Source organism: Diospyros lotus, chromosome 1, assembly GCF_014633365.1.
Source record: "Diospyros lotus cultivar Yz01 chromosome 1, ASM1463336v1, whole genome shotgun sequence".
In the NCBI taxonomy this organism is placed as follows: Eukaryota; Viridiplantae; Streptophyta; class Magnoliopsida; order Ericales; family Ebenaceae; genus Diospyros; species Diospyros lotus.
The window spans coordinates 28,455,834-28,479,364 of record NC_068338.1 but is presented as its reverse complement, the minus strand read 5'-3'; the positions used below and the strand labels follow the sequence as shown (position 1 = coordinate 28,479,364).

General features: G+C 33.4%; 3 protein-coding genes across 4 annotated transcripts; 2 read left to right on the top strand and 1 right to left on the bottom strand.

Moving 5' to 3' along the window:
* Positions 1-3,826: 3,826 nt before the first annotated feature.
* On the top strand, positions 3,827-9,739 carry LOC127809153 (heat shock cognate 70 kDa protein-like). 2 transcript variants are annotated; one of them, XM_052347881.1, is made up of 3 exons: positions 3,827-4,414; positions 6,765-6,980; positions 7,914-9,739. In XM_052347881.1, exons 2-3 carry the CDS (start codon positions 6,767-6,769, stop codon positions 9,614-9,616), a joined length of 1,917 nt encoding a protein of 638 aa, XP_052203841.1. In that variant the 5' UTR covers positions 3,827-4,414; positions 6,765-6,766; the 3' UTR covers positions 9,617-9,739. The 2 variants fall into 2 exon arrangements, with proteins under 2 accessions (XP_052203841.1, XP_052203831.1); XM_052347871.1 differs by having other exon boundaries at positions 6,716-6,980.
* Positions 9,740-12,930: 3,191 nt separating this feature from the next.
* Positions 12,931-14,391, bottom strand: LOC127791743 (WUSCHEL-related homeobox 2-like). Its single transcript, XM_052321726.1, has 2 exons — positions 13,885-14,391; positions 12,931-13,436 (listed from the first exon to the last, which is right to left on the bottom strand). Exons 1-2 carry the CDS (start codon positions 14,276-14,278, stop codon positions 13,027-13,029), a joined length of 804 nt encoding a protein of 267 aa, XP_052177686.1. The 5' UTR covers positions 14,279-14,391; the 3' UTR covers positions 12,931-13,026.
* Positions 14,392-22,447: 8,056 nt separating this feature from the next.
* LOC127786526 (uncharacterized) lies at positions 22,448-23,038 on the top strand. Its single transcript, XM_052314027.1, has one exon. The coding sequence runs from the start codon at positions 22,448-22,450 to the stop codon at positions 23,036-23,038; it is 591 nt and encodes a 196-aa protein (XP_052169987.1).
* Positions 23,039-23,531: the final 493 nt, after the last annotated feature.

The window sequence follows — 23,531 nt, the reverse complement described above, 5'->3', positions numbered from 1 at the left end:
ATATATAAACAAGTGATCACATATTAAAGGGCTTATTCGGATTTTGATTATACCCCCTAAAAATTTTGGCTATTGTTTTCACCAAAAGGTAATTTGCCCATCTAATATTTTATAGTCAATGCCTTTATGAAATTTTCTTATTTTAAGAGATTTCCCTAAAATAATATTTCTCTACATCTTATTTTTCAAAAATCTCTCTCTCATCTACAAATTCATGAGAACCATATATCTTTGGGGTGGATCAATTGTAATCCCTAAGCCTTAAGGTTTATAGACAGGGGTGAAGTGCCATTGGCTTCAGCCTAGGGCAACCCACAACAAAATTTATATTTATAATGTAAATGTTTTGATTTTTTAGTAGTAGTTCAGCTTAAATTTAGTCTAGTCTACCCTCAATTTTGCCCAACCCACCTACCTGAATTCACCCTTTTTTATAGACATCATTCTTCTATTTTCATAATTTGTGTTTATTCTCTATTTTCTTCGGACTTGGCTTGTCATTTTTAAGAAAGGTTTATGGACCTTATTATTCTATCTTCACCCTTCGTGCTTATTTTCTATTTTCTTCGTGCTTGACTTGTCATTTATAAGAGAACTTAAACATTAAGACTGTGTTTTCTTTCTTGTTTTCAATTCATTTTTAGTTTTTAATTTTATAAAATACTCAAAGCGCATTTATTTATCTATTTTCAAAAATATATTTTTCAAAACACAAAAAAAAAATTATACACAAAACTCAAAACGTGTAAAACTCGTTTTGGCTATTTTCAGCCAAAACAATCTCCCAAATCCAAAACATGTCCATCCTCACGTGCGTCGACTATTCCTTCTTTACGGCTTCCATCCTTACGTGCGTTCGACTATTCCTTCTTTATTATTTTCTTTTCAAGGCCATCACCACCACCATCACCGTTGCGACCACCATCTCTCTTCTTCCTTTCTTTTCTTTGTTTTGGTCGTTTCCTCCAACCAGCAACCCACATCCGTTGTTCAGCGGTGAGTCTTTCATTTTTTACTCTAGTGGCAAGAGGCTTCAGTGGTAAGAAGCAACAAAGACGGGCTTTAGCGATGAGGTGCGACGATAACATATATATATATATATATAGATAAAAGGTTTGGTTTCAAAAAAGTGAGTGGGTTTCTTTGAGTTTGGGGGATTATGAGTCTTAAGCAAAGAAAGGACTAGATAAGGGAGGGAAGGACGCGCGCGGGGGGCGGGGGGGGGGGGGGGGGGGAATATACATAGATGAAAGGTTCGGTTTCAAAAAGTGAGTGAGTTTCTTGAGTTTGGGGGATAATGAGTCTTAAGTGGAGAAAGGACTAGACATGAGAGGGAAAGACGTGGGGGAGGAGGGGGGGGATATATATAGATGAAAGGTTTGGTTTAAAAAAGTGAGTGGGTTTCTCGAGTTTGGGAGATAATGAGTCTTAAACAGAGAAAGGACTAGACAGGGGAGAGAAAGACGCCGGGGGATATGTATGTATATATTTATATGTTAAATAATAGATATGTTTAGTTTTATTTATTTATCATAAAAAATCAGAGTTTGTAATTTTATTTTATTATTTTAATTCTTAAATTATATTTATTTTTATATTTATATTAAATTTTATAATTATATCTCACTTACTATTAAACTATTTGGTGCAATCTTATCATTCACAATCACATTATGTAATTATCAGTCTACTTCTTTAATTTTTATTTTTATGTTTTTTTTCAAATTAATTTATTTTTATTAATATTTTATTATGTAACGAGAAAAAATATTACAAGATTTATCAACTTTAAAATGTATAATTTTTAATAATATATTAGTATTAAATAATTATAATTTATTAAATAATTAAATTAAATGCTATTAAAAAATTATTCTTAAAATTTCAATTGAACGTATTTTTTAGTTTTCTGTTTTGAAAAATAAATTTTCAAATTGACAAACAAAACATGTTTTCAATTTTTTGAAAACAAACTACCAAAACAAAAAATTAAAAATAAATTTAAATTTTAAAATAAAAAATTAAAACAGAGAATGCAGCCTAATTCTCTAAAACTTGTAAGTTATAATTCTTTTAAATAAATAAATTATTTAGATAATATATGTTTAAAACTGTCAATTTAGTCAAGTGTTTGATAAAATAAAAACTTTTAAGTTGTTAGAAGTTGTAAAATGATCAAAAATGACATACCACTTATTTTTACAAATAAATTTACAAAATTAATTTCTAGATAAAAAATTAATTAATTGTTTTTATGAAATGGTACGACACATATTATGACTTGTTATATAATAAGTTTGATATTTAGTTAATAAATACTATTTAGATGTATGTTTAATTAATAAAAAATATATAAATATATTTTATGTATAGGTACGGAAATCATATATATAAATATACATTGTTAATATATATAACTATGTAAAAATATATTTTTATGTAATTTTATAAAAATATCTTAGCAAAAAAAAAGAGATGTATATATATGTGTATCTATCGTAAAATATATATACAACTATATCATTAACAACTGATGATAGATGGATTATGGAGAGATACTGGCAACCAATAATGATGATTGAGGGAAAGGGGTTGTGTGAGATCTGTAACCAATGTTGAGGGCAAACTAGTCATTTTCTTTTATCAACTTCAGTGTTTTTGAAGAAACTTAAATGTTATAAATTAAAATTTTGATCCCAATAACTTATAAATTGCAGAACGCAATTAAATTTAAAATGATGGTGCCTAATATAACTTATAATCTAAGAGAGTGTTTGGCTAGACTTAAAGTTAGTTAATACTCCTTTTAAAGCTAATCATCGATATTTTTAGAAAATTTGGAGTGTTTGTCTAGGTTTAAGTAGTTAACACGTTAGTTAATTTAAATGTTTTCGTATCAATGATTTTAGAAAACTATAGAGGGCTAATTTTTTATTTTCGAAGCTTAAAACTATACATACAAAAGCTGAAATTGACGAAAAAAAAAACCCTTAAATAGACTAAAAAATTTCAAGTTACCTTAATTTTTTTTGTCAATATTATTTGTTATTATCATTATTATTGTTGTCATCATTGTCATTGCCTGATGTCTTTATTATTGTTATCAGGTGGTGTAAAAGAAACAACTACATTCATTATTATTTTTTTTAAAAAGATAATAATAATTATCTGTTATTATCACATTTTCTCTATCTCTTATCTTTCTCGTCTCTAGTTTTTGGATTCTTGATTTCAATAATCTAAAATCTATCGTCGGTACAAAATTTTCTCCCTTAATAGAATCTATTGATTATGGGTTTCGATGAATTATTTGCCAACAACGAAATTGATCTCAATCATCGATGAATCTTAAGTTATTTATTTATTTATTAATTATTATATATATAAATATATAAACATATATTTCTTTATCTAGTAGGTTTTTTAGATAAATATATAATAATTTATATAAAGTTTATACAAATATATAAATTCAGTCTATATAAATATATTATTTGATGTATAAAAAATTATTAATTAAAATATAATATATGTTATTTTTTGTTATAAAATATAATTAATTATGTTTTTATGATAATTACTTGTTAATGAATTTATTTATATAAAGGAAAATGACATTTTTTGGGGTCAATTTTTACTCATAACAACTTTAGACTTTTATTTTATCAAATATATATTTATATAATTAATAATTTTAGGTACATTTTATTTAAATATTTTTATTAATTAACATGCTACATAATTTAAAATTTTAAAACTAAAAATAATTTTAAAACTCTGTTTAAAAGGCCTAGCCAAACGGCTCTAAAATTAACCAGCAGCGGCAAGCGAACACCCCTTGCATCTTCCTGAGAGTTCTACGCGAAGGGGCTTCCGATATCCTTTACCCCGTCTCTCTGTCTCTGAGTTTTATCTGAGACCAACTCTCCAAGCCCTAATTCCCTTCTCTACAGAGAAATTGCAACTTATAAAAACCCTAAACTCCAATTCGACAGTGGCGAGAAGATGACGAAGTCATGCAGCACCGGAGGCGCCACTGCTTTGCGGAGTACTCGGTTGTTGAAGGCGGTGCTACCACACAGCAGGCCCCAGAGAAGTCGCCAGGGTCCCAGATCGGTTCTTCTCTGCCCAACTCCGTCACTCTGCTCGACATCCAGCGGACCGCCTTACCGAAATTGCTGTGACCAATTGGTCCATGCCTGGCGGCGATGAGACTCCTGAAGATGCCGGTTAGTCCATTGGTTGGTGAACGAGATTAAGGAGACGGGGTTACCGGTGAGGGGCAGCCGGAGGCTCGCCCCCTTTAGGGTGTGATTATTTTGGAGGTGAGCCAGTACTGGGAGAATTACCTGTGGCCCAATTTCGACCCTGAGGCGGACGTTGGATGTCGATGACACTCATGATCAATGAAAAGGTAATTTGATTGTTGAGATGGGTTTTCCCTGATGATTTTTTCGATTCTATTTACCGGATCGGGCAATTTTCTGGGAAAGTTTGAGAAATTTAAGGAAAATGAATTTATGTTACACAATGTGATATAGTTGTGCAATGAAAGGGAAACCTTAGGTAAAAGAGATGAATTCATTTGAATTTGGGATCTGCTTTGTGTCATGTACCTAGGGTTTACCTAGCGTTTGAGTAGGATCCTGGAAATTGACTTCTCTGCTGAATGAGAGAATTAGGGCAGAATTAGAGAAAGAGAGTTAAAAGAAGAAGTAGGCGGAAGAAACAGGGAGATCGAGAGGGAGAATAGAGGGAGAATCAGAGAGAATCGGGAGGGAGAAAGAGAATAAGAGAAGCTGAGGGAGAGAAAGAGACAGATCTGAGAGGGAGAGAGAGTTCGGAGAAAGGAAATCAGAAGATTCAATTGATATTTCTCTATAATCCCTTATAACAGTCCTAGTAGCGTTATATAGCTACTTCAACAGCTTAATATAAAATACAAATAGTCAAATAACTATTGCTAACAAGGTAACAGAATTAACAACAACTCCTCAGGAATAATCCGCTACACTCAACCCTACTGTAAGCTACTATACACCCTAAGGTCCTGACACACTGTTATTGAGAGAACTGAATATAATGGGAACGAAGTTTTGGACTCTTATGTTCCATGCAGTTTTGGTTCAACAAAAACACAAAAAATGGAGTATAAAATGGTTTTTAAGAAATCTTGCCTTCTCCTTTGCTTTATTTGATGCCTGAGTGTTGGGAAACAAATTGTGAATTGTTTTAAGCTGTCCCATTCATTAAATGAGATTGCAACCAAACTGCATTGCATGGACTCAATCACTAGTTTGATGATAAATTAAAGAAAAAATATTTTATTTTTACACAAATATATATATATATATCTATATATAAAAACAAAATTGTATGCATATAAACTAAAATAAAAATTATTTAAAATATGTGCAGGTCAGAGGAACTCATACTTGCCTTTGACTCATCTTTGGAAATGTGAACTTTTTTCTCTATTCTATACTCATCCATTAAGAAAACTTTTTCATTTAAATTATTAGCCAAATACCCATTGGGATATGTATGCCCTGGTTAATCCTATAAATTCTTAGATATATTTCATCCAGACTCCTTGTAGTATGAACCTTTTTTTCTTTGCTAGGTAAAAATTAGTTTGGACAATTTTCAAGGAGACCTCTTGTGGTTTGCTTCTTATATTTAAGATCCCCATGCTTTATTTTTTATTGGAGACACCCATTTTATGTGCTTTATTTTTTATTTGAGTTATATTTGCAATTGCTCTCCTTAAGTTGGAAGGGGTGGGTGTCTAAAGCATAAGGCACAGATATGTTGAATGCCAAAAATAAACTACAAGAGATATCCTTAAAACTGACCCAAACTACAAGGAGTTTGAGTGTAATTCACCATAAGTTATTTGAAACAAAAGTGTATCTCATGGGATGATAATTTGTCCTCAAAGTGGCAAAAGATAAATTTTGAGGATCAATGACAGTTGTCATCCAAACCTCCACCCAAACCATCTCTAGATTTTTGAACCACAGGTTGTGCCTCGAAAACTCTCAAAATGTCTAGATTCAAAATCAGGGGCAGAGCATGATAAATATTGTCATGGGGGCCAAAGATTTAATATATAAATATGATTATATGCATTCATATATATTCCCATAGGCTCAATGAAAATATATGCTTAAAGAATAGAAAATATATGTACCTCTTTATTTTTATGAAAGTACTTACTTTTTTCCTTAGTATAAGATATTATTGGGGGGTCATCCTTGCAAAAACTATAAATAAATTCTTAATGTCCCATGAAAAAACATAGTGTATGTGAAAAAAAAAATCTTGAAAAATGGAGGTATGAAAAATTCTTGAACAGTATAAAGGGGGTAAATGAAAAAAATCTTGAAAGATATAGGGGGTAAATGAATGAAAAAAATTCTTGAAAGTAACTGAAAGTTTGGGGGGGGGGGGGGGGTTGGCATGGCCCCCGCCCCAATGAGGCTTCGCCTTTGCTCAAAATAGAATTACAAAGTTCTGTTGGAGTGTGGGAGTTGAACTACTACCAATTATCCACCATATCTCCTACCGCCCAAAAATTTCGATATGACGGCTGTCAGGCCACCACTTGGAACATTCTCGGAATGTAGCTTTTCCTTTCTTATCTAGGCCTCCTTTGCGTACCCTAGATTCTCTGCAAATTTTCCATTTCCAGTAGAGTTTGTTCTTATTTCAGCATCTGCTTTGCGAGATTGATGTGATTGTTTCGTTTGGTTGGAGAGAAGATATGGAAGGAAAAAGTGAAGGCCTAGCGATTGGGATTGACCTTGGAACAACTTACTCCTGTGTTGGTGTGTGGCGACATGGTCATGTTGATATAATTCCCAATGATCAGGGCAATAGGACAACACCATCTTGCATTGCTTTCACCGATACAGAGCGTTTGATTGGTGATGCTGCCAAGAATCAGGTCGCCGGGAATCCTACCAACACTGTGTTAGGTAAGTTCCTCAACTATTTTTTATCTGCTATGCCTTATATATTCCTTTTGTTTAAGTTGCACGCACAACTGAAGAGTTTTGTATATGCATATCTTATCTTAGATCTATTCCGGATGCGATCTTATGCTCACTGAAACAAATGTTCATCAACTGATAAATATGCTAGTTGTTTTCTGTCATTATTGTACGACATAGCTACTAGATATATGCATACGCATGCTGTATTCAGTTCTTCATTCTTCCCCAAATCATTCATTTAATTTGTTGCCTAACTCCTTTTCTCTTCTTCCCAGAAGATTGCTTGGTTAGATTTGAGAAAGTGTAGTACTTTCCAAGTAATCTGCAAGTCATTATCTAATGCGCTCGAAGAAAGTTTGTGTTTCTATCTGAAATTTAGCATTAATCCTAGTATTCCATAGACTTAAAATCCATAAAACGCTTAAAATACGAGTTTGTAAAAATTTTGCTTCACATACCATAGGGTGCATCTGATATAATTTTGGGAGTAGCTACTATGTAAGTCCTTTTTTGGTATAAATTCTAATGGCGCTTCTATAAATTCTACTTTCATTGAAGAGATGATGGAAACTTTATCTTGTTTATGAATATATAGGAGTTAGAGCTAGGATTTATTTAATGTCTTCTTTCCTTAATGATGCCTCAATAGATTATCTTAGGGATGTTTTCCTAAATTCATATGTGTAGGATTGACCAATTTGGATCCAAACACGTGTTGCTTTGAGGCTTAAATTGGTTTCTAATCATGGCATGCTTTGTTTTATCTGTCAATTGCCTGTTATCACTAAATAATTGAAAATATGTGTTAAGAACACTGCTCCTAGTGGATAGTATTTCATTCAGTAGCCCGTTTCAGAAGTATGTATAAACGTTTGTGCTTTGTCTCCTAAATGGGGTTTGAAATTGGGTTTTCAGATGCTAAGCGTTTGGTTGGAAGAAGATACGGTGATCCCTCAGTGCAGAGTGATATCAGGATGTGGCCTTTCAAGGTTATAGCTGATCCTAGTGACAAGCCAATGATTGTTGTCTCGTACAAGGGTGAAGAGAAGCAGTTTGCTGCTGAGGAGATCTCTTCGATGATCCTCACAAAAATGAAAAAGATTGCAGAGGATTACCTTGGCACCACGGTGAAAAATAATGTTGTTACAGTACCTGCCTGCTTCAACGAATCTCAGAGACAGGCAACAAGAGATGCTAGTGTTATAGCTGGTCTTAATGTCTTGCGTATCATCAAGGAGCCAATTGCTGCTGCCATTGCTTACGGGCTTGATAAGAGAGCTGACAGTGTTGGTGGAAAAAACGTGCTTATCTTTGATCTTGGTGGTGGGACATTTGATGTTTGTCTCCTAAACATTGAAGAGGGTATTTTTGAGGTCAAAGCTATTGCCGGTGACGCGCATTTGGGAGGTGAAGACTTCGATAACAGAATGTTGAACCACTTTGTGCAGGAGTTCAAGAGGAAGCACAAGAAAGACATTAGTGGGGACGCAAAAGCACTGAGGAGGTTGAGAACAGCTTGTGAGAGGGCGAAGAGGATTCTCTCGTCGACTACTCAAACTACAGTAGAAATTGATTCTGGGTATGAAGACGTTGATTTTTGTTCAACCATTACTCGAGCTAAGTTTGAGAAGCTGAACATGGGATTATTCAGGAAGTGCATGGAGCCCGTTAAAAAGTGTTTGAGGGATGCGAAAATGGACAAGAGCAGCGTTCATGATGTGGTTCTCGTTGGTGGATCTACTAGAATTCCCAAGGTTCAACAATTGTTGCAGGACTTCTTCGATGGGAAGGAGCTCTGCAAAAGCATTAACCCTGATGAAGCTGTCGCTTATGGTGCCGCTGTTCAGGCTGCCATTTTGAGTGATGAGAACAATGAGAATGTGCGGGATCTGTTGTTGATAGATATCACCCCTTTTTCTCTTGGAGTAGAGACTGACGGAGGAGTAATGACTGTTGTCATTCCAAGAAACAGCACCATTCCTACTTCGAAAGAGATGCTGTTTTCGACGTGCCATGATGACCAGCCTGAAGTGTTGATTCAAGTGTATGAGGGGGAGAGAACCATGGCCAGTGACAACAACTTAATGGGTAGTTTTGTGTTTTCAGGAATTCATTCAGGTCCAAGGGGTGCCCCCAAGGTTAACATTTGTTTCAATATTAATGTCAATGGTATTCTGATCGTCTCTGCTGAGGACAAAACTACAGGGCACAAGAACGAAATCACCATCACCAATTACGTGGGTCGGCTGTCCACTGAGGAGATCCAGAAGATGATTCAAGAGGCTGAGACTTACAAGGCTGAGGATGAGGAGCGGAAGAAGAAGGTGGAGGCAAAGAATGCATTGGAGAGCTACGCCTACAACGCTAGGAGGAAAATCAAGGATGAAGAAAACATTGGCCCCAGACTCTCTGCTCCTGACCAGGAGAAGATTGAAGATGCGGTCCGACGAACAATTCAGTGGGTCGAGGAGAACGAGCTTGCTAAGGCGGATGAATTTGAGAACAAGATGAAAGAACTGGAAAGCATCTGCAATCCCATCACTGCGCAGGTGTATGAGGGTTCTGGCGACAATATTAGAGGAGGTATGGATGTAGATCCACCTTCTGCAGGTGAATGAAGTGGTCTTATTTCTTTCTAAATGATGCCAAGTGTAATGACTTTTTATTTTTATTTTTGATTGGGGATTTCTTATTTTTATTTTTGCCTTTTGAGATATTTTATACATCTTGTCTCACTCTCACTTTCTCTGTCTCCATCTCTTTTGTTACACAGTCTTCGGGGGCACTTTTCTGAAGGGTAGTTCCCCTAAAGAAGGAAAAGCCACTCGAGAGATTGTCTCTCAGAAGGGTCTTCGGGGTGCCCCAAAGACTTGGCTAGGTCTTTCGAGTACCCTTCGAGGACTTATTTTCCCAAAGGCTTGGCCTATCCACCTCACTAGCTATCTGGTCGAGCCATTTTTCAGGAGACCTTTCTCCCACAGCTTGACCTAAGTTGTTTTTCAATAATTTGGTGTGCCCTTATCCTCCAAAGATTGGTCTCTTTTAGTGTTCCGAGTCTAACCTGAGGCACCTGAAGACTTGTGCACCTTCATGCAACGAGTTCTCATGCACGTGTCACATGTCCTAATGTGTCACATATCCCAATTACTCAATGCTTATACATATCTCTTGACCCTACATTTTTGGAGATCATAATCCCAAAACCTTAGATCAAACACTCACACAGTTCAACAACACCTTTTTCAAAGAGTGTTTACTCTTTCAAAGCTTCTTTTCTACATCGCATTAGATCTACATCAACACCTTTTCATGACAGGAGCACCTAATTTAGGCATTGAAAGGCTTGCACAAGAGAGATCTGCGTGCCTTCTGATTGCTTCCTACCTTGTACATTTGAAGACTAAACATTTCTTTTGGACACCTTCTTGGACAGTGGAGACTCTTTCGGAAGGCCTCTTAGAGCTTCTGAACACTTTTTCTAGAGCTTCGCAGCTTTCCCCGAGACCCTTCTCCTAGTGCTAACTTGGAAGACCCTTTGGGTCCTCTCAATTCCAAAGACCCTTCAAGTGGCCCTTTCTCGGGTAATTTTCTTGGGGTGATTCATGAGATGTATCTCTTGCTCTCCCAGACAACGAATTGAGTTTTGCCCTACATATTCTCTTGCTCTCTCAAATAGCCGTATTGAGTCATCTCTTGAGCAGTTCTTAGCCCTTTTCGATGATGCCTTACAGCATAGGCTTTGCACCACCTTCTTGCTAGCCCCTATCAACTTTTTGTCGAGCTTCTCTAAATCTAATAAATCTTGATTGTTATATTTCAGTAACAATACTCTATTTTCTCCCAACTAGAGAGTTTAACAATGGTAAAATCCATATAAACTATAGTGATTTGTGAATGCACTAATCAACTTAGGGAAAGGGAATGATTGAAAAATAGAAAAGAAAATAAAAACATGTCTAACACTCATCCTCAAATGGTGAGAAAGAGAGAAATGTCATTATATATATATATATATATTGATAAAATCATAATTTATATTCCAATGGAACAGCTTTTCATTGCCCCAACTACATAATCTGAAAGCATTATTTGATAAAATCATAATTTGATAAAACTAACCTAAAGGCATTAGTTTAAATTTTGGACAAAGAAAGATTTTAAATTTTTTTAAGAGCTTAAAAATATTTATCACATGTTCGAAATCATGAAGAGCTTATTAGGTTTCCATAAACTTAGTTGATAAAATGGTACTCTACATCTCATGTTTTTGACGGCCATAAATGATCTTAAAAGGGGTTTACGTTGACTAAATAAATGTTCAAATTACCTTCATAAAAAATAAACAATATAGAGAGCTTAATTATAAGCTCCCTATCTTCATATGATCATCTTATCACTATCATCTCAACGGCGCTTTGAGCAATTAAAGTGGGAGTGTCTATGCATTTGGGTAGACTCAAAATCGGGTAAAATTAATAAATACTCATTAAATTTTAAATTGTAACCAGTTATTCACTAAAATTTATTCAAAGTTAACCATTCATCATTTGTTATAATTCCGTTAACTATTATAAACAAAAAATGCTAACGAAATCTGACGTGTCAAAAATTAATTTAACATACATTCACTGAACTTTAAAAATATAACTATTTATTCATTGAATTTTGCTCAACGTCAACCATCCATCACCCCGGTACATTACCGTTTGATCTTGAAATACCCGTTACATCACTGTCTGATTTTGAAACATATTAAAATATTTTTGTATGAATTTGAGATCACTTACTTCTCAAACCAAAAGCCAAAAACTAAACTAATAATTCAAATTAAAAAAATTTATTGATGCAAACTAAAAGTAAAAAAAAAAAATATTTACTTAGATTTTTTTACCTCCATTACAAATAATGAAATTCACAAAAAAATGTATTTAATTTTTTATCTCCATTATAAATAACAAAATTCATAAAAAATGTATTTAATAATGAGACCAAATTGGTCATATCCGGTGACCGACATACTTTCAATTTTTGGTCATATCCGATGACCGACATATTTTCAATTTTTGGCTTTTGGTCTTATTATTGAATATGTTGAATTTTGTTCTTTGTAATGAAGATAAAAAAATCTAAGCAAATATTTTTTTTTTTAACTTTTGGTTTGCATAGTAGTTTTTTTAATTTGAATCATTAATTTAGTTTTTGACTTTTAGTTTGAGAAATAAATGATCTCAATGCATACAAAAATCTTTTAATATATTTCAAGATTAAACGGTGATGTAACGAAGTGATGGATGGTTGACATTGAACAAAATTCAATGAGTAAATAGTTATATTTTTAAAGTTCAATGAGTGTATATTAAATTAATTTTACCCACTCAAAATCGAATCAAGCTTGATTTGATTTTTTAGTAAATTGATTCGATTTTAGGTCCAAAACATTGGATTTAATAAAGATGAAATTGGTTTTATGTCTAGGCCTTCAAATTCATGTACCGGACTTGAACCAATCAATATATATATAAATAAACTAAAAATATGCAATGTTAATGCATAAACATTTAATGTTATTTGACATATTTTATAAATTTCTTAATTGTTTATCGTGAGTTATTTGTCATTATTTAAAATAAATTGCTAATTATTGTATTGTGCTTAGGTCAAATTATTTAGTGAGCATTGTTATTATTTTGGGTTGGGTTGGGTTAGTTCAGTTTTGTATAGAAATTACTTCTATTTTGAGTCTAATTGTATAAATAAATCAAAATAAAATCGATTTGATTATGAGTTAATAATGTCAAATTTGAACCAACGTGACCAAATTGATAAAGTAAAATAATGAGCATCCCCAAAGTAAAATAGGTTAACAAAAAGGCCAAAAACCCCGTACAAATCGCTTCCATCAAAGAGAAAACCTCATCAATCAAAAGCCATATCTACGCCCATCTATTCCATACCAGAAAAAAACCCTAGCTTCCAAAACCAAGCAATGCAATAAACAGCTTTCTTGTCATTCAGTCACTCTAGCTAGCTAGCAAGAACCATTCCCATAGAAGAAATCAAAGAAAGGTCGTCCATAACCAGAACCTTCATCTTCAATGCCCGATGTCTCTGAGGAGCTCGAAGGAGCAGTTGAATTCTCAGCTGAGGTTGAAGCAAGAGGATCAGCTGGCTCCGCCGTCGTTTTCACTTGCAAAATTCCCGTGGGCTCCAGTGGAAAGAGAGGCAACGTTTCGTGTTTAGAGTTGTAGTTATCATCAAACACTCCATGACGATCACTCATCGAACTCATCATTCTGTAACTTATCATCTTCTCCAGTACTGTCTCCGGCGCCGCCGGTCTCCTCTCGGTGCCGCCATGTAAAAGAATCTTCTGGTTCTGGTGTTGTTGGAAGAACCCTAGTTCGTTCTGGGGAAGATGATACAAAGGGCTTCGAACAACTGATCATAAACACAGACTTAAATCAGGACGGCGAAAAAAAGGAAGGCAACTTGAAGAAGAGGAGTCATGACTCATAATGGTTAGCTAATTAATATTATGTGATAAACATGGATATTTTATTATTTGATGATGAGTGATTGTATACAAACAAAAAATCAATCGAACTTTCATCTTCGAATAGAAACATGATCATGATATGACACAACTGAATATAAACAGAAAGATTTACTTTTATATTTATTCAAGTATATATGAAATAAAAATTAATGGAAAATCACATATATAGAAGGTGGCGAAGTTAAAAGAAAGGCTTCTATGGCAAAGACGAACAGTGGTCTTACGTTGGAAACAGAAGAAAACAAACAATATAGAGGCAGAAAATATACTGAATCAGGCCATTCATATATATATATGAAGAAATGAATTAAATTAGAGAGGCCAACGTACCAGTGGGGCAAGGAGGTGGATTAAAGTTGTGGTGAAGATAGCGATTGAAGCAGGCCATTCTTTCTTGCTTCTGCTTCTGCCTTTGCCGGGCCTTGTGGTTCTGAAACCAGTAGAAGACATTCTTGCCTTCAATGTGGCCGAATTCCCCTAGTTTTCCGGCGATCTTCTGTATCTGCTCCGCACTGGGCGTCCTAATCCCTTGCTTGTACAGGCTCTCCAGAATGCCAATCTGCTCCTTGGTCGGATTCCACCGCGAATTCGCTGGAGCACCGCCGCCGGAAGTCGACACCTCCACCACCACCTCCTCCTCCTCCTCCTCCGTCATTTTTGTAACTACTGTCTTTCTGTTTGTCCTCGCATGATGGTTTTTGTAGAGCTTGACGATGATGATCATGACATGCGTATTGTTTTTGGCGATGAATTAGCTCTCTGAAAACATTATGCATGGCGGGGCAGCTGCTGCCAGTGGAAGAGACGAAAGTAGGCTTGAAGAAGGGGCAATTGTCTCGGGAATGACAGAGATGGTGAAGGGTAGAATGGGAATTTCAAGAGGAAGAAGACGAGCGGTTGGGTTGTAAGGTTGTAGGTAGGGGTGAAGAGCTAGGGCTTGGAAATTGAAGTGATTGCAGAGCAGAAGAACACAAACCGCAGAGCGAGAGAGAGAGAGAGAGAGAGAGAGAGTTTTGAACTGTAATTTTTGCAGTTCATCTCCTTTGCGCTAATACCCAATATATAAAACACTATAGCAGTGTCCCTCCCTGATTTAGTGATACTTTTTGTCGGTTTAGGGTTTGGGAATTGAGGAAACCGTGTCCGTCCGTGTTTGCGCTGGGCTTGTTAATGGTAACAAAGAAAGATCAGGCAGGCTGCCAGAGATGGCATTGGCAGCCCCCCCCCCCACCCCCACCCCCCCTGTTTCTTTCATTCTTTCACTTTTGTGTTTTTGTCCACATAACAATTTATAAATAAATCAAATCATTAGATAAATAAATAGACATGATTTTCTTCAGAAAAATTAGAAAAGATGACAAATGATATGATGCGTATGGTCTGGGTACATGTACGTATTGTCCACAAGGGTTTTGTCCCGTACGTGTACTGGTGTTTATCTGCTGGCTTCATTGTTTTTACTTAATTTATTGGCTTACCAAAATCCTATCTCCCATTGGCTCAACTGTTCTTTTTTTAATAATAATAAATTAATTAATTAAAAGCTAATGTTAGGTTAAAGCAATAAATAAATAAGATGTATTTATTGTATCTTATTTTTAATACATAATTGATTAAATAATTTAAAATAGGATGCATTTATTATTAGTCACGAAAATTGTTTGAATGATAAAAAGGAAAATACAATAAATACATTTCTCTAAAATTAAAGTATATTTTTTTATTACTTAACCATTACTCATAAGACATTAATTAACATCAATTATCCCAAATTAAAGGAAACTTAATTAATTACCCAAAATTTAATCTCAAGTACTGAGTCACAAGTCACACGAGATGCATGCATATGGTTGGTAATATTCATGCATAAGCATGTTTTAATTAAGGATGAGTAAATTGGGAAAAGTTTGAGAAATAATTCAATTTTTAAATTTAGTTAGATTTTAATATTTGTTAACTCAATTAAAATGTGACACCTAAATTATTAGTTGAATGAGTTTAGAAACCCAATCATTATCCTAAAAAAATTAATATATAATATTGTTATGAAAAACTTTAACACATGTTTAACCATAGTGTCTTGGATGCCTTTGCATGCAAGGGTTAGACGTGACTAACATTCTACACACAAATCTTGTTCACAGTGGATTAACTAATTAACTAGCATAGTAATAATAATAATAATAAGGTAACCCTAACCTAAATGTAATGGTTAAGTTGTAACAAGTGTATTTGATTTTTAGATTATGTGTATTTATTATATTTTATTTTCAGTTTTATGCATCTTGTCTAAAAATAAAGTATATTTATTACAATTTAACCATGTCCTAATAGTAATAATAATAAATTCATTACATGAGGTTGATTTTCTTTTTTTTTTTCTTCTTGTCATTGCATATAAAGATGCCGAATTAATTAGCTAAGACTGCATTGGGCCCACCACTCTGTGGATTGGGCTAGGCCCAACCTATTTTCAAAAAGGGGGTCTGGGCTGTCTGGCAGCGTCCAAGGGCTTGCCTAGGTCCGAAAACAATTACATACATTAATTTGTATGTTGAAATTACTTAGATTGTGAAAGAATAAAATACAAACAGAAAATTAGTCCCATAATATAGTCTTATTTGTTCTTATTCATATATGTGATATGTGCATGTAAGTGATATAGATCTATCTAGCAGATAGCTCTTATAGATTATCCATAACCTAACGGGAAATTAATACATAAGGGATTAATTGGTGCTCTACAATTATGGGAGGAAGGTCTGTGATGTAGAAAAACTCATAATAATGAAGCAAAGAAAATAATATTTTTGATTTTGAATTCTCCAATTAGGTAATCTAAATTTTCTTGTATGTGTTTGTATACCATACTTCTTCAACAATTTCACAAATTATTTTTATCAATGTTTTTGGAATCGGATCGAATATTGAACGAAAAAAAGGGAGTGGTTCGCGATTCAATGGTCCAATTGGGATTGGATTGTTTTAAATTCTTATAAAATAAATAAATCCATTAAAAATGCATAACTAATGATAATATATTAATAGGCCGAATAGACAATTATAGTAACTTTATATCAAATTTCAATTTTATCCTGATTTGATCTTTACTTCAATTTGGTTATCAAACTTTTAATTTTATTTCAATTTTATTTTTGATTGAACAAGTGTGTGCCCCTTGCTTATGTGACATGTTGAGGTGTCCAATAATAGACACAACAACAAAACGACGTCATTTTGCCTTACTCTTACTATGATGCACAAGGCAAAACGACGTCGTTTTGCTAAAATTAATAATCAAATGCATAAACTCAATAATCAATAATTAAATACAAAAAATTAATAACTAAATACACAAATTAATAATCAAATATATAAAATAATCAGATATATACACACATAATCAATAATCAAATATACAAATCAATAACCAAAATCATAAATCCAAAATTAATAACCAAAAACACAAACCCAAAATCACCAACCCAAGTTGGGTTAACCCAAAGTTCAGCTTGTTGTTAACCGCGTCAATCGGAGAAGATGATCGGAGCAAGTCAACGATGGGTGTTCGATCGAAGCAAGCCGACGGTGGGTGATGTTTGACGAAGACAAACAGTCGTGGGCGTCGTTGACGAGGACAAATTGAGGAAGCCCACTCGATCGACAATGATGGAACGATTACAGTCGGTGGCTGTGGGTAAACCACGAATAGGAAGAAGAAAACGTGAATGATGGAAGAAAATGACCTGGGGTTGGCCGACAGCGACTAGCGGTGGTGTCCACTGTTCGACTTGCTCTGGTCATCTTCTTCGATCGACACTGTTACAACGACCACTTTCGCCGAAGATCGCTGCCTTCTTCTCCTTTTATCGTCGACGAACTCAGCTGCCTTGCCATCAGCCATTGCTGCCGTGGGCGAGTGTCCCGGCCTCCATCAATGGTCAATCATTGAAGCAGCCAACATTTTTTGTTTTAGGTCACCCAGATCTAGTTTTACCCATTGGCCCACTCCAAACCCACTTTAGATTTGTCAACCTAGTTTTAGATGTATTCATTGTCACCCATTACCCATAAACGAGGTCATTTTTGTTAATGTGTCCGTTATTGGACACATTAGTCGCCATCACGTAAGCAGGAGCATACGCTTGCTCAATCGAGGATAAAATTGAAACAAAATTAAAAGTTCGATGACCAAATTGAAGTAAAGGTCAAATTAGGATAAAATTGAAAATTGACTTAAAGTTCAGGCTATATTTGTCTATTTGGCCTAAATGAATATATTATATATTTACATACCGAAGAGGTAAGTGCCAAGTGGTAGTTGGAGATGAATGGAAAAGAAGAAAGTAGAAGATCGACAGTAAGAGATGAATGAAGAAGAATAAGAGGAGTGGAAGAGGAAAAAGAATAAGAGAAAAATGGATAAAAAGAAGTATGATGAAAAAAGGGAGAAGAAGAAACAAAAAAAAAGATAAAAGAAGAAGAATATTAAAAAATCGGAGAGCAAGGAGAAAGAAGAAAGGAACATGGAAGATAAAGAAGAACACTAAAGGATTAAAGAGCATGGGGAAGAGAAGATTAGAAAAGAAGAAGAAATGTGAAAGAACACAAGGGAAGAAGAATAGGGGAACAATGACCAACGGAGAAGCTCGAAATGAAGAATTGTGAAGTGTGTCAGTGGCACTAGGATCTTTATATATATAAAAGTAGGATATTCTTGAAAAAAGAAATTTTCCCCCAAAACTCGCATGAATGATTTGTAATTAATAATTATCCATTAAATAAAATCTTATCTTTGTATAATATAATAATATATAATATCTTTATCTTTATATATATAAAAGTAGAATAGTCTTGAAAAAAGAAATTTTCTCCCAAAACTTGCATTAATGATTTGTAATTAATATTTATTGCATTAATAATTTAAATCTTTCAATTGCTTTGAAATAATAAGTAGTAATAAAATTTCTCCCAAAACTTGCATTAATGATTTGCATTTAGTACAATAATTTACATTTTATAATTTGCATTAATAATTTAAATCTTTCAATTGTTTTGAAATAATATGTATTAATTATTGTAAAATTAATAATAAATTTTAAATACATGAATTTTTCAATGTTAATCATGGGATTTTCAATACATTATTATGTAAATATTAAATATTTAATTAATCCGTCAATCAATCAAAAATAAATACTATTTATGAGGAATATGAATAGAAACTTAAACTATTAATTAAGTTATAGAAAATTGTTCATTTACATAAAATTCTATCTTTATATAATATAATATAAATATTATATATAATATATAATATATAGTAGAATAGTATGTAAATATTTTTTCCCTCCAAAAATTTGCCAAACTATTTTTTACATCTAAAATTTGTATTAAACTTGCATGAATTTTTCAATGCTATTAATTAATTAAAAATAAATATTTTCTGTTAAATCTTCTCATCAATTAATCCGTCAATCAATAAAAAATAAATACTATTTTTGAGAAATATGAATAGACACTTAAAACCTATTAACTAAGTCTTGAAAAATTATTAATTAAATAAAATCTTATCTTTGTATAATATAATAATATATAATACATTATATTAAAGTAGAATAGTTTGTAAATTTTTGTTCCCTCCAAAAATCTGTTAAGCTGTTTTTTGCCTCTAAAATTTGTATTAAATTTGCATGGGTTTTATGAGAAATATTAATAGACAACTTAAACTATTAATTAAGTCATAGAAAATTATTTATTTATGTAAAATATTATTTTTATATCTTTATTCTATATATATTTATATAATATTAAAATATGATACTCAAACAAAGTATTTTGATAAGTGTCAATCAATGGTGGTTTTCTTCCTAAAAAACTTACATTAAATCAAATGTAGTGATTAATTAATTATTAATTACTTTAATAATTATATTATAGTTTTGAAAATGTGATATCTTAACAAATTCATAAAAAATTATTTAAAGTTGTCAAATACTAGGGTTCTTCAATGCTAACTAATATTTAAAGTATCACATTTTTAAGACTATAGAAGAAATTAAAATTTATATTTTTAAAATTTTGTTGTTATTGAAAAAATGTATTTTTACTCATATTTAAGAATTTTAATTTATATTTATAATTATAATATAATAAATTAAAAATAATGAACGTCTTTGAGTGGATATATTATAGATTTTATAATATTTATTTATAAATAAATATAATATAATAAAAAAAATTATAAGTATTTTACAAGTGACCTACATAATATGTTAAAATTATTTAAAATAACAAATTTATTTTTTTATTTTTAAATTAAACTCTCCCGTGTATCACACAGATTCACCACTAGTTATATATATAAAATAGGATAAGTTATCTAAGTATTTTGAGATTTAATAAAAAGATACAAACACCCTAATATTTAAAAAATAAGAAAAACTTTCCTTGAAATTGTTGAAAAACATTTGTTAATTTTATTTAAATGCCAAAATACTTTTTCTCATTTTCTTTTTCTCTCACAGATAATATAAAGAAAAAAAATAGAGAATTAATAATAACGTTTTGATCATTTACCAATTTTTCAAAGTGAACTGATCAAACCATGCCGATTTGTCGGGCTAGTGATTGAATTATAGCTTAGTCAGATTTTGAAAATCACCTTTTTTTTTTTTTTTTCCCTATCCAAACCGAACTGATTTTCCCTCTAACCCATAGTATTTAAAAAATACTGATCTTTATTGTAAAGAAATGATGTTATTTTTTGCACAGTTCAACTAGCCCAAGGCTCAAAGAACTTCAAGAGCATTACGGGCAGTGGCGGAGCCACGTACAGCCAGTTGCGCACCCTGAATTTTTTAAAAAATTATTATATATAATAATTTAATATTTTTTTAATATTCTTTTTTTTTTAAATGCCCATCCTGAATTTTTTTAAAAATTTAGATTTTGGGTATATTAGTCGATGAGGATAAGCGTATCGGGTAATTACCTCTGATTGTCGAAAAATACCAGCCACGGTGGTCGGTCGCAATTGCCAATACATTTACACGCATTGAGTTTGGTCAGAAGTTTAAATTTAGATCTACGAAATTTGGCTATTAGATTTTATTAATTTTTGTGTATGTTGGTCGATGGAAATAAGGGTGTCGAGTGGTTGCCTCTGATCGTAGAAAATCATCGGTCATAGTGGCTTGTGGTGACTGCCAGTGCTTTTTTCAATATTTGTCAAAAATTAAAAATAAGATATCTAAAAATTTGACTTACTTTTCTTTTGTGTATGTTAACCTCCATTGACTATTTCTTTAACTAGATTTTAATTAAAGGGATTAATTTTTTTTATTTTTTTGTTATAAATTTGTCAATTATATATTTAAAATTATGACATAAAATATATTTTTTATCATGAAGTTTGTCAAGATTCGGCTACGTAATTGAATTGAAGATCAATGATTGAATGACAGTCTGTCATGAAATTTATCAAGGCTCGACTGCAGAATCGAATTAAAGATTAATAATTAAATGACAATTTAGTTGTGTATATTGAAAAATAGATATTTAATAAAATTGATAACGATATTATTATACAACGTTATTAAAATATGAAAATACATCAATTATATAATTTATTGATATATATATTTTTAATATTATATTATTTAATTTTAAACAGAATTTAAAGTTTAGGATTTAATCTTTATCTATGCCTAAAATTTATCGCTCCGCCACTGATTGCGGGCTTCATGTTTCTATTTTCCTTTACAGAAATAAAAAAAAAAAAAACTATAGTAATGTAAATCTTAGTGATAAAAAATAATAATACGAATCCGAAGTAATCTATAGAATCATACAGAAGTTGATACCATATATTCACATTGACTGGCAATCTGCACATTTTAGTATCATTACTCTAGCCTTATTGTTTTTCTTTTATTAATTAATCACAGTAGTTGTAGTTATTTATTTATTTGTTTTGAATTGTCCCAGAAATCGAAAAATTAATATAAGAATGGGACCAACATTGAACCACTTAAACCAGAACCGAACTGAGGCCCGCCCGCTTGGTCCTGTTCATGGCCACCACATGCCTGCTGGGTTGGTTTACAAGCCCATCCCCCATGTTGTCGTTAGAATTGATTATAAGAATTAATATTAAATGCCTACCGTGCGATCCAGAATTGGGCACATGTAACCAGCTGTTCACCATCTCATCTCAATCAAACGTTACTCCAGCTAGATCTTTGCCGGTGACCAGTGTAACGCTCCAAACCTGCGTCTACGCGTTGCTTCTAATCCTCGTGTTGTTCTCTTTCATATATAAGTTTAAATATATCATAATAATAATAATAATATTGTGAATACATTGGATTGACATATGTGTCCTATTTTCCCCTCTTCCTTCTTTGCAATTTTGCTCTCGTTTTTGTTCCTTTTCCAAATTAACTAACAGTGGCTGTGCCGGCCCATGTGAGCCAGCCGCAGTTTCCCTGAAAGAATGTTATTTTGGGGAAAATCGAACAGAAAGGAAAAAGAAAAAGGAAAATGGAATCTCTTTGTTTTGGGAATTCACAAAAATAGAGATTAGAGAGAGGCTATCAACAGGAAAGTTGATTTTTATTATTATTATTATTATTATTATTATTATTACTATGATTGCTGTACACGCGGTGGATTTCCTTTCCGCAAAGCAACCCCTTTTCTCGCTGCAAAATGCACAGAAGCCTCATATCTCCCTTTTTATCTCCTCACCTCTTTGCCTTTTGCCTGATGGAGCTTTGAGCGTTTAGCCGTTTTTCTTTCACTCGGAGAAGATACTTCTGGTTTCTTCCAACTTCTTGTAGGGTTTGGAGGATTGTTTTCCAGATTTAGGGGACTATGTTTCCTCTGTTGGATGGAATCTTTTAGCGGTTTAGGCATTGGCTTGAGTTTAGTCTTCGGGTGCGTCCTCTTGGGCTTAGTTGCAGAGCTGTACTACTTGTTGTGGTGGAGAAGGAGAATCGCTAGTGGAGGGATCGAGGCCCGCTACTCCAAAGAGCGGTTCCACATGTTCTGCTGGAAGAAGCCAATTTCTGTGGGCAGAGGCAAGCCCCAACAACAACCCGCCCATCTGGCGACGAACCCATATGCCAGTGGCATTGAACCAGACTTACTCCAAAAGGGCTACGATGAAGAAGCCTTGGACTCGGAGCTCATGAGGCTGCACAATCTCAGTGGCCCCCCGCGGTTTCTCTTCACCATTAACGAAGAAACGAAGGAAGATTTGGAGTCTGATGACGGCAAATCTAGAGCCAGAAGCAGAAGCCTCAGCGACTTTCTCCTTGCCGTTGAGACCCCTAATCTCACCCCTTTGGCTTCGCCAAAATTCAGGAACCACTACGGGTTCAATCCTTTGTTTGAATCATCAGCAGAAGCAGAGCTCAACAGGTTGAGGTCTTCTCCCCCTCCAAAGTTCAAGTTCTTGAGAGAGAGGCTAAGTCTATAGGGGAGAGAGATGATGGGTCTTTTCTGAGAATTCTTTCGACCACTTCACAGGTACTTCCGCTGGCTTCATCTCCTTCTGCATTCAGGCCCATTGGTGGCAAACAACCAGTGCAGAAGTAGCTCTTCAACATCAATTAACGTCAACTTTTTTTTTTTTCCCCTCTCTCTATCTCTATCTCTCTTCTTTTTACTAGATTTAGAGATTGATTACATCTATGTATTTATCCTAAATTCGCAATGGAGTACAGAGCAGCTTGGTTTTAGCTTCTGGGTCCTTATTTCTTTGGATAAAAATGACAATATTTGATCGGTGAAATATTGGGCACCTTGTCTTTTCAAGGCAAATATCAACACATTCTCGGCGATTCAGATTGTGATGCCTGCTTAAAATTCTGGTGGGGTAACCCTGTTTCTCTATTCCCTCTTCAAGGCCTACGTATAACGTATAACTTATCTTGTTGATTATTCTTTTCTTTTCTTTTTTTTTTTTGTGA